The 12081-nt window shown below is 42.7% G+C and overlaps 1 protein-coding gene across 2 annotated transcripts in view; it reads right to left on the bottom strand.

The window, feature by feature from the left end:
- The window catches only part of LOC124304626 (ephrin-A5), a 440201-nt gene that overhangs the window by 19888 nt on the left and 408232 nt on the right, over window positions 1-12081 (bottom strand). The window contains exon 1 of one of the 2 annotated variants that reach the window (XM_046763105.1): window positions 6567-8218. The exons of the other annotated variant lie outside the window; for it this stretch is intronic. Within the exon in view, the coding sequence (XP_046619061.1) occupies window positions 6567-6685 (119 nt within the window). The 5' untranslated portion in view covers window positions 6686-8218. Of the gene's footprint in view, window positions 1-6566; window positions 8219-12081 lie in introns of those variants that run through there. 2 annotated transcript variants of the gene reach the window in all.

Genomic DNA, 12081 nt, shown 5'->3' with positions numbered 1-12081 from the left:
GGTTTTGCCCGTCGCTTCGCATCGTGACCGAAGTCGTCTGGAAGAGGGTAGGAGGCAGTGGTTCCTTTGGGGGTTGCCCTTGGATATCTGACAGGAAACAGCTGCCAGGTTTTCGTTAATATTTGGCCGTCTCATATTCAAGTTGGCTTGACCGCCTGTCCACTCTCCGTTCCTTTTCATCCCGTTTCATTCCGTTCCGGCATCTCAGAGTATTTTCCTCCGTTTTCCAACCCACCGTCTGGCGGCTTTTCCTTCTCGTCTCATTTCACCCTCCGTATCTGATACTCATTGTAGACGCTCTCGTCACCTGCGCGTTTCTTTCTTTTTTTCTCCTCCACTCAGGACCCTTGATGCAATTCTTGCGCATTTCTTATATTGTAGAGTATACTGAAGTCTTTTACCAACCGTAAAAGGAACGTCGAGCGGTGACATCGATAGGTGTGAACGTTGCCGCAGATGTGTTACATGTTATGGTTCTACATCGAGTTTTGAAAGGCTCGTTATGCGCAAGGGTCGAGATAACTATCAATTCTCAGGGTATAAACCGTGCTACTGATCCAACATGGCGGTAAGTGATAATGCGACGTTTGTTTGGTCTGTTATTATAGAAACGCACCCTTATGGTAATACAGATATTATAGTATATTCTTTATTTTTATATACAGTTGAAACGTTTTTTGGATTTGAGGAAGAAGAAGGTGACTCGACATTTTTACGAAGAGACTAAAACTCAGGATTGCACTGGCATTGGTTATCATAGTCTGTGTGAAAGTGCTTGGAAACCTGGTTATTCGTCCCTTCAACGAATCTATCGAACATTCAGGAGAAAATCATAATAATCAAGTAAATAAATAGGCCTGTATATATTATACAAAGTCCAAACCGCAGCATACAAGCTGCACAGTCGTATATAACCGAGGGTAAAAAAGTATGAAATTCAATTTGTGTTCCATTTATTGCATATCTCGCCGCAAGACGCGTCCCGCCTCTTCTATATACTCACATATAAATAAACAATTGAAGAAAGGTATAAATAAATATATGTACACGGCAGAGAAACAGAGGCTGCGGATGTTTCAGTGACGGTTATGCATCACAGCTGCTGCAGTGCTGCATTCGTGCAGTCGGGCACACCTACGTGTCTATCTCTATATATAGGTATACCTGTGCCTACCTTATGCCTTATTGTAGACACACCCGCAGTACGTGTTAGAAAAAGTTGCCGGATTGTTTTAGGCGATAGAGACTCGCCGGCCGTGAGATTATTCGAGCCAATGAGAAGCAAAAAGGATCATAGACGGAAAGAAAAAAAAAAACGATGTGACAATATGTGCACACTTATTGCATATTGGCTGTAGTATTTCGTAGTAAAATTTGCTGACTTCATGAGGAACGTGAGATTCGTCATCCGTACAGATTAGTTCTTATGAAATTAGCGTGGTGTTTTTTGTGCAACTTACCGTTCAACGTCAGCAGATAAATAAGCAAATGTATGTTTCGAGCGTGGAGCAATGCGGGATGTATGATTTCGGCTGTCTGTTTGTTGGCATTGGGTGAAAAATTTGACTAGGGGTTAAAATTCGGAATTTGGAAAGTTTCAAAAGCGCCAAATGTCGATTTTTATGCAGCGAAACTTGAAATAAAGAAATCAAACTATGACGAAACATCAAAGTTTCGAATGGTCCGACATCCAACATTCAAAGTTCCGAAAAGGGCGTAACTCCGACGAGTCAAAGTTTCGAAAGTGCTAAATGAGAAAATTAAAACATTTGGAACATCAAAATTCCGAATGAGCAAAAATTTTCAGTTCCGTGAATATTCTGGCTTGGTGAAATTTTACCAGTTTGATCTATCTTTGTTTCAAATTTTCAATATTTTTACATTCGGAATCCTTGTCATTCTGATTTTCGGTTTTTTTGATTTTTTACACCCACTCGTTGAGTAAACTACGCTGCGGAGTATATTTTAATTTTCGGAATTTTAGTCTAGCGAAACTTTACTTTTTGGAACTCTCCTCTATCGGAGTTTTACTTTTCAGAACTTTGCTATTGTAACTTGAATTTTCGGAATCTTGCATTTCGGAACTTTGAGCCACTGGCTTTCCGAGCGTTCGAAACTTTGTTGTTCCGGAAAAGTTAGATTTTTTGTCTATTCGTACATGTCCGCTTATAACTCCGGAACTATTGAACCGATTTTGATGATTTTTTTTTCCTATGGATAGTTACAACATCTGGTCAAGTTTTAGACTAGGTACATATTTCGTTACGGTAAGATCAATAGTTTTGGAAATGTAACAATATTTCTAAGTCAAAATGGAAGGGGATCGCACACTTGTGCGAACGCTGACTAAACTCTTAAAAATATCGGCAAATTATCTACAAAATTTTTCCATGTTTCGAATAGCTCAGCAAAAAGACCGGAAGAGCGTACGGTTATGTGTCTAATAGTTTTTCCACAAGAAGCATTCGAAAATATTCACGGGTGGAGCCGCAACGGGCTGCTGGTAAGGTATGAGCGAAGAGAAGACGAAGAAGAAGAAGAAGAAGAAGAAGAAGAAGAAGAAGAAGAAGAAGAGAGTGAGTCCTGAGGTGAGGTAGCCTAGTAGCGGAGATAATATGCTGAAGGAGGAGGAGTTGGTGAAGTAGAAATGAATGAATGAATTTATCGCTGCAGAGAGAACGGTGCCGCATGCTCAGGATGAACCGGGACAGAGACATTCGATGTGCTGATCGTTATTATATCCAACTCTAACGATGATATGCGTACTCGGCAAATTACACGTGCTCGCTGCCGCCGGAGTCACACACGTACCGAGTTACGCCGGATTTCTAAGTACCCAGTGCAACCGACATATAATACCTAATTGCCTCATGGTTTTTAGCACATGTAAATCGGCATGTATATGAGTGTGAAATAACGAGCGTGATTAATCGTTAATTCTAATCACTGACGCGGGGTCTAGTTGACCCCAGAACCGACTTTGACGAACAATTTTAAAGTCAGCGTGCTTGAATCAGGGTTGTTTGTGCAAATAAAATGAAGAATGATTGAAAACACGTCGGAGTCTCAGAGACCACATTTATGTATTGCGTATTGTTTTACATTTTTTGCTTTAACCATTTGTCCCACATCTTCCATAGTTTTTTACTAAAACTAAGATCGGAGTCTATTTTTGAATTGTTAAATTTTTTCGCAGAATTTTGTTCAAGTCGTAGTTGTGCATAACGTGATGTTGCGTCATAACGATCATAACGATTTGTAGAATTTCTAGCATCAATAGATTCCTTTGTTTTGATTTTTGCGAAATCATTTAGTGTGAAATTGAAAACTGGAAATAAATTTTTTCTTCGTTGGTATTTCTATATGTCCCTGACCAATTGTTATACCTGTACAAATAAGTATCATTTGATAAAATAAACATTTTGTAATTCTGTTAAAGATTTTCGTACTTTGTAACCCTAACCCGTTTTTTCCTGCGGTCTCCAGACAGATCACGCGAATGAAATATCTGATCCTTTATTCGACTATTCAAGCATCGCCGAAGTGTTTGTATAGGTACCAGAAGAAGGTGGTCTGAGATACGGGAGGCTTTGTTACATGGAATTGCAAGAATGACGGAGAAAATGGTTTTATCCACGTTTTCTGTGAGCTGGTCTTGCGGGAAAACGTAATATTACAGGACACGCATGTGGGTACGACATAAATAAAAAAAAATTAAATTAAATAAAAAAATAAATAGAAAAATAGAAAAATTTACACCAGAGGTTGTAATCCGTGTGGATCATGGGTGATGTGTGTGTGTGTGTGTGTGTGTGCGTAAACTATGATAGCTGTATAATTGTATACCTACCCTGAAATACATAAGATAACTTCGCGTCGGCTGCAACCAAGCGATATTATACACTTGTTCATTAACGAGCTAATTCATTGATGCGGGCCGCCCGCGCCGCGCGGCGTCCAGCCCATAAAATCTAGGAATGAATTATAAAAGCGGGTATAGCTAATCACAATCAGTAGTCGCTGCCACATATTATCTCCGGAAACGTGTACCGTGGTCTGAAGGCTGGCTCTTCATACCCGAGTTTATTTCTATTTTATGCCTACTTTTTTACGAATTCGAGTTATACGAGTGCGGTTGCTTCTGGGATAATCAGAATCGACCCGTTCGCTTTTATATTGTTTATAATCGTGATAAAGTAGCTGTGTTCTCGTTCAGAGATGATCGGATCTCCTTAAAAAACTTTTTAGAACTTGAAAGTTGAACCTTGTGACGCGAGACTTTGAAGATTTTTATAAACGTTTTTTCTTTCACGTGTGAGAAATATCGTTTTCTTTCCTGTTGCACGGCATTTCTCATGTAATATTATTATAGCGAGGATGCGATATCATCTCTTATACGTGAACCAGTCGACAGAAAATTATGAAATCGACATCGATGGGTGCATAATTAACAACCGCGCAAGCAAGCATGCAGGCATCAAACTTCCAGCATGCTTTTAATTCGTGTTCTCAACGCCGCAGCTGCACATATATAAAGATTTTTCTTCTATTTTCGAGCCAGGAAATCCGAGTTATGCCCTATGCATATATCCCGAAGCGGAGATATCCTACAGTGGGCTGGCTCTTCAGAATTCTTACCGTCATCGTCATTATACAGATAGTAATCAACCGTGGTATTATGGTACCTCAATTTCTACGCTTCAAAAATTACGGCTACGAAATAAATATAAATAATATAATTCTGCGATACCCGAATAGGTGTGGTACAAAAAGAAAAGTTGTTCGGATTCGGAGAAAAAAATTCATAGACCGTGATTCATTGATGATTTTATGCCGGATAATGTCATTTTATTTGATTTGAAAAAAAACTTTATCTGACTTGAACAGGCTGTCTAGTGGCAATGATATATCAATTCCCTGACATTTCCCGGTTTTTTCAGACGTGTGTAAATTCCCTGATAATTCCCGGTTTTCTAGACTTCTCTGACAGCTAAACATCCTGTTCAAGAAATTACTCGTTACGTCTGAATCCAGCAGCAAATAATTTCGTCATATGTTGAAAAGGGTTTTACCGGTTTTATGAAATCATTCTATACGATGGTGTATCAGGAAATTTCATAGTAGTTATCAGTAAAACTCCCTGGAATTCGATAAACTTCAACAATTGCTTTGTATAAAAACAGAAAAAAAAAAAAATTCAATTACTTCATATTGTAACAAAGAATCGAATGTGTTGAAGTCATTAATATTATTATTGTTATGCATAAAAAAATCTCCCTTTTGTAACTTTACAATGGCTGAAAAAGTTCAGTTCGCAAAATATGATCTAATTTAGAATGTAACAATTTCTCGGAAGATGTATCGTTACATTAACGTTGTGAAAATGACGTCGTGAAAATTTTTGCACGACAATTTCGCGAGTCTTGAGCGTAGGTTTAATCTGGCCTAAGACGACGTTCCACATTCCAGGGTCGACTATATTCACGTTTGGCCGTAATGCTTGGTGAATTACACAGACACACAATAAACAAAATAGAAGTGTCTCGTCCGGCCGACTAGACCACCATACCTATACATTTTTGGACATCTCGGATCCAAATCCAGCGTCAGAATTGCTCCGTCACCTTGAGAGTTTGAGTTAGATATGCGGTCTTCCACTCTAACTTGCAAAAATCTTGCAACGTTCGACGTCGATGATCGAATGCTTCAGGCAGGAGTATTCAAAATGGATGGAACAATTCTGACAACGGATTCGGACTCAGCACAACCAAGACACGTAGGTATGGTGGTCTAGCCTACCGCCCAAGTGTTTGTTATAGTGATGTACAACTCCTGCATATAATTCAGAATCAGGAGGTGATGGAGCAATTTTGACATCACGTTCGGATTCAGCATGTCCAGAAACATGCAGGTATGGTGGTCTAGTCCGCCGGTCTTGAAACTTTTTTCGTTTCTTGTGTCGCTGTGTTACGTATACCGGGTTAATCCAGCAGCGCATGAGGTTAATTGCGTTGAAGTAAGGAGCGCACCGCTGTTCTCGTGTACTTATGTACCTACATAAGGTAGGAAGGTGCAGGTACGAAGCCTCCGTAAGCGTCGAAACCGGAATCTAGACAAAAACTATGGGCTTTAGCCTGGGTATTCCGGGAAGCGAGTACCTACGCCGTGAAGGCAGCCAGTGCAGTTGGTACCCCGGACTGTCTACCTGAACACAGCAATCCGAGGACCGACACGCCTGGCGTTAAAGTCTCCGGATTCGGTCTGCCCGCGCCATAAACCAGCCAGCCGTTCTTCTCTGCCCGTCGGCACACATTGAAGCCCTGATCAGCGCTCTCGAACCGTCACGACTCGATCGGCCAAATTTACTCCCCTGCGCACATCGGACATGTTTTCCAAATACCTGCAGACTCTTTCTCATTGTCAGAGATGAAATCACGCCGCCTTCGATTATTCTTCGCTCTCTCGCAGTTCGCTCCGAAACATTTCGTGATCGCGATCTTGCATCGCGCGCTGGGCGTCTTTTGTTTTTAAACATTAAGGATAGAGGAAGTGTGATAGCGACTTACATAGAGTTCGTCGTGTTCCAATACATGCTGATGGTTTTCGCACAATTGCTGACCGTCGACAACAGGACTGTTTGAAAACAGACTAGAAAAACTAGGGTCACAAATGACGTAGAAACCATCGTAACAAACACCACTTATCACAGTATTGAATCATATATACGCGGTTTTTAAATGCGCACGGTTAGCGGTGAATGATATTTATTCTGATAGATTTTTCTCCTTATCCCGCGTTAGTCATACCATTACACTTCGGCTATTATTATCACTATCCACTGTCTTCTTCGCACACGCTGTAATGCAGGGGACTACTATACATATAGATATGATAGTAATTCCCACAATATGATTAAGCACGATTTTTATTCAAACCACACTTTTTTCACAACGCAATTTTCCGTCGAGATCTGTATCGTAATATCGAACATACATCTTTGTTACTTTTTATTGCGTCGAAGGCTGCACACTACTGAATGATGCAATATCCGACTTCGATTAGATTCCAATTTGTTTCCCCGATCTTACTCTGTCTCCTCTTTCTGGTTTCCTTAAGCGGAAGTGGTAACTCGGAGTAGTTCTTCCGGCTCCTTATTCCGCTGCAGTAGCTAGATCGTCAGCTTCGACTACCTGACTCGCGATTTGAAATACATTAAGGATCGGTGTGGCGAAGCCGGACAAGATTGTTTGCTTTGCGAGTATTTTTTCTCTCCTCCTTGTTTCCCGAGGTGTTATTCCTCTTTCTTGGAGCAGAGCTCGTTTGACGAACTACCAGGCATGAACGCGTCCTGCAATTCCTGCTGCACATTGGGACCGTAGTTGTACAGGATATCGCTAAGATGTCGGTAGATTTGGGAGGTTCCTCCAAACGGGAGATTTTCAGCTACTACTGATACACTACACTAATAATCCCGCCACTTCCGTTTCTCATTTGACTATGATATTCCGCAAATGAGATGATTCACCGGAACTAAAGCTTCATTGCCTTCTTTCACTGTACTCTGTTTTCATTTTCAATATCTTTCATGCATCTGAACTTCGACACACACTGTAATTGTTCCACGCATAGAAGAGATTCGTCGCGTTTTAAAACAATTAACGATAACACGATACAGCTCGCCTCCACTTCATCACCCCTTCGAGTCCTCCTTGTTCTTCTTCATGATCGATCGAACGCTTGAAAAACCTGCGTCACTTATATTTTTCTCCTCTGTATTTTATACCAGGTATGTATGCACGTGATTATAATCCGTGCGGAGTTAAATTCCAGAACTGAATTTATAACATCGGTAGACACCTTCGATAAACTGAGCCACGTAATTTAGTCACACTCTCAGCGCGATAAAAACTTGCACATTGAGTTTACAGAGAGAAAGAGTAATCCAAAGAAGCAAACGAAGCCGAACAATCAAAACTTGCGAAAAAAAAAAGAACAACGATATCCTTTTATCGGGACCGCACAACGACGTCGTTGAAAATCCTCGGTGAAGATTTGAAAATATCCTTGCTTCCTGTTCCAATATAAAAAATAAAAAACAAAAAATAAAAACGACGAAAGTTCTTGCCGCCTTTAAACACTCCGAAGTTAGCTTCCTCGGCACGCTTTCGTTGTACGACGACACAACGCGCGGGTGCGACTAAAAACTGCACTACCACCAGAGCCGGGGCCGCGGACGCGTCTGCTAAGGGCCGCGAGGCAGCGGCGGTAGTTCGCTTCGTTTCGGAGTTCAAGCCTCCGAGCAGTGCCGACGCTCACCGAGCGGCTCCGGAGGCGCGCGAACTCTTCCGAAGAAGCCCGAACTTCCCCTTCCGTGGCCTGACTCCGCGCTTTGCGGTATGCATCCCGCGTCTCCGCGCGGAGCGAGGAGTGAGTGAGTCGCCGAGTCTATGCTGGATCTTGGCTCTCGACTCTTATCTCGGCTAGCCTCTAGCATCGCAGGAGGTGTGCCTGCGCTGCTGCCCGCAGTGTGGCTCATCTCGGAGTCGTTTTAATCCCGCGATGACGCGCCGCGCCACCTTGTGTGTTTCTCGTTCTTACGGCCGAGTTTCTTTCACCTCTTTCTTCTTTTTACCGGTGTGCTCCGTGTTTCGCGCTCTCGACTATGAGTGTGTATGTATGCCAGATACCTGCCTCCTTTCAGCGCCGATAATTGCCGCGTGAATTGAGGCTAAAAATTTCCGCTGAATGAGATTGAAAAATGAAAAACACGAGAAGAGAGAAGTAAAAGAAGGGAGTCAATGTTGGGCCAGGCGTGGATTTATTTCTCGTTATTCGATCCTCCGTCTCTCGACGTCTTGTGGCCTCGCGGCTGAAGACACGCGGTACTGTTGCCGGGATGAGCACATCGCTCTTTCCCTCTCCTCATATTACTCTGTCTTTATCCGGGCTTCTTTGTGTGAGTCGAGTACGTGCGGCTAGGAGATCCTAGGCCTGGGGTCCCGAGGTCCCGACGAACCGGTATCCACCTACGGACAGTCATGTTAGTCATTAGTCCGACTAATGTAACGCTTCAAATTCTATCGAACCTGTGTACAACGGCTTCTTTTTATTCCTCGACTTCTTCCTCATCTCAACCCTCTCTCTGTCTTCTTATTCTATACACCATACTTGCTCCGGGATTCTTGACTTTCGGTTAAACAAGCCGCGGCACCACTCCCATGTGACCAGCTACAGCCATCAAACTCCTCTGATTTTCCGATACTTGAATGACTATAATTGCCACCGAAGATGGAGGAAACACCAGCTTATAAAGGGCCGTTAGGTTTCCAACTCTCTTCAGCTCCTCCGTTCAAGTCGCCTTCCGGAAACACGTGGCCCACGAATTACACACTTGCGTAGAACTGATACACATGCTCAAACGTGTATACAATTGTACACCCACATTGTCTCACTTAGCCACGTTGCTTCTCTCATGGACTAGTGTAAGCTATAGCTGTTTGTACAGAGCCATTGAAAGACCGGACGTAAGTCGTGATACTGGGGTGGCTGTGCCTGTGTTGGTTGTCGTCTATACAAGAAAGACAAACCGTTTCAATCTATAAAAAGAATCGTGAGGATGTGAGGTTAATCGGAATACCTATATGGTTACACGCCTTGTAAGGAATAGGGTTTGCGTTAACCTCGGCACATCATTAATTGTACATAGAAACAAAGAGAAAATCATGAAATAAACCGCATAGAAGACGAACTATTGTGGCTAATTCTTTTCATCGCACACATATAAGTAACTGTGAGAGAAACCCATGGAACTGCAGGATGAACTATGAAACTGCGAATGCGAATTTATCAACAGTTATCTGTATACTCTGGCGCAAAGTAAAGTTAACGAGCATTGATGAGGTTGCAATTCCATTTCTGCGGTACGATTATAACTTTCGGCTGCACTCACCTAGTTTTCGAACTTTATTACACATTAATCAGAACAACATCCGCAAGTATAGTTTAGTTATAGTTTCACGACCAAAGTTCGCGAGTCTTTCGAGCTTGCAGAGAAGGAGTTTCTGTTATAGTCATCACGAGTATGACGTTGAAATTTTCTGCCGGGAAATCTTTTTGACGCTTCTGATGCGGGAATTCACGCGTCGCATGCGCGCGCTTCAGGCGTGCAGGGCTTATCGTGGCGGAAACTCGGATGAAAGAAGTTAAATTACACTCAAATGCCGTGTTCCGAGAGTAATTTCGCGTCGAGGATGACGGGCGCATATGGGAAAAGCAAAGCACCCGACATGCGAGCCTCGGGTCCTCAACCACGGTTGGCAAAACGGCTTCCGTCGATCCCTTTCACTCCAGTTTGGAGTGAGCATACGCATGTACTCGAGTATGTGCCCACCGAAAGCGAAAATCCCAGCAAGAAAGCGCCGGAAAATCAACCTCGTCTTCTTCCGTTTTTCTGGCTCGTTGTTACCCGTAACTATATAACGCACTATTCCGCGTCAGGTGAATCCGAGAATATAATAAATGTTGAAAAATATTGTGAAAATCATCCGAGACTTTTTACGGTTATCAAGTTCAACTCGAAGCTGAAATTGCGGAGAGTTGATTCAGCGTCGATTTGCATGCTTTGGATGGTAGAAGTTGAGACTGCACTTACTGTAAACTTTACGTAAAGCGGATTTTTGAATCCAATAAGAACGTTTAGAAAAGAAATTTTGCAGAACCGTAGAGATTTCTCCGCTGCAGATTTCTAACTGAACTGCAAGCTGATGTTATGTGTGAATCATCATCGCATTTGCTTGGCGAGTGCAGCTGATTCAAAGGTGACTTGGAAGCTCTGAGAATTTTGATTTAACGAACGACACCTGGAATGAGGTTCGCAAAAGTCAGACGTTTCAATTCTTAGTGGTTTCGTTACAGCCGATACCCGAATCCCGGATTATGCACAAGGATGAACGTGGATCACCGGAGGATCTGGACAGCGTCTCGAGCGCGAGAAGCAATCGTCGATCAACCGTCAGCACGTCAGCATCTTTGAGGAAATCAAAGGATACCGAAAAGGGCTGCTTAAATATTCATCACGCGAGCATCGAGCCCTGCTGCTGCTCTGTCTGCCGGTGGCTCCCCGCGCACGCGTGTAAAGCGTATACCCACCTTACCAACCCAAGCTCGCTGCAAGCACATGGATTCGGTAAAGGATGAAGGGAAATACAGCCGGGATCCTCTCGACGCGACCACCCTGCCCGCAGACACCTATAATACGCGCCGCAAGCGTCGAGAATCCCTTCACCTTATCGCCTACATCCCTCACCGCCTTCCCGCCTCCCCGCCTCCACGCCTCAGGATATAACGTCCCTGTATTGATACTGCCCGGTGATAGGGATCTATGCCTATTGCCTCGTAACGAACCTTGCACACTGCACTTCCTCTCCGTCATCTTATACCTACTCAGCCTCACTTAACCAACTGCAGCCGACGTAATTGCGGGATTCATTACCGTTCTCAATGTCTCGAATTCAGCTTCGGGTCTGTCGGGAAATCTTTTTGACAAATGTGCTATTTTTTTTTCTCTTAGTAAACCCTCGAAATAAACCAATTGAAAATTTGCTTATACATACGTGCGTAGTTTAGAAGTATAAGAACTGTACATCGCTTCCGTTGTTTTGTGAATATACAATTATATTATATCTCTCATGTACCTGAAACAATTTTTTCCACATTTCAGTAGACATTTTGTATTAATTTCATGCTCTCTCTTTGTTTTGGTAACGAGTAGGGCAATTATTCTTTTCAAATACGATGCATTTTTACAGTTGCCTGAACGGCTAACCGAAACGAAATTGCAAATAATCAAAACGAAACGTCTTTTCAACGCCGTATTTTTATTTCTTGCGAAATGCCATTTTCTCCACCGCGTAGGTATAAGTAGCTCGTTCAAAGGTAGTCAAGTATAAAGCTCCTCTTTTTCTCTCTTCTTCCCACTCACTATTCCTTCAACGGACAGTTAAACGTCAGATTATATGGATTTCAGGGAGTTACGACTTTCGAGGGTCGTAAAAAAAAATTGCACGAATAGAGCACAAGGGG

The sequence above is a fragment of the Neodiprion virginianus genome, chromosome 5 (genome assembly GCF_021901495.1).
Source record: "Neodiprion virginianus isolate iyNeoVirg1 chromosome 5, iyNeoVirg1.1, whole genome shotgun sequence".
NCBI classification, from domain to species: Eukaryota; Metazoa; Arthropoda; class Insecta; order Hymenoptera; family Diprionidae; genus Neodiprion; species Neodiprion virginianus.
The sequence above is the reverse complement of the archived record's forward strand: the minus strand, read 5'-3'. Positions and strand labels throughout refer to the sequence as shown.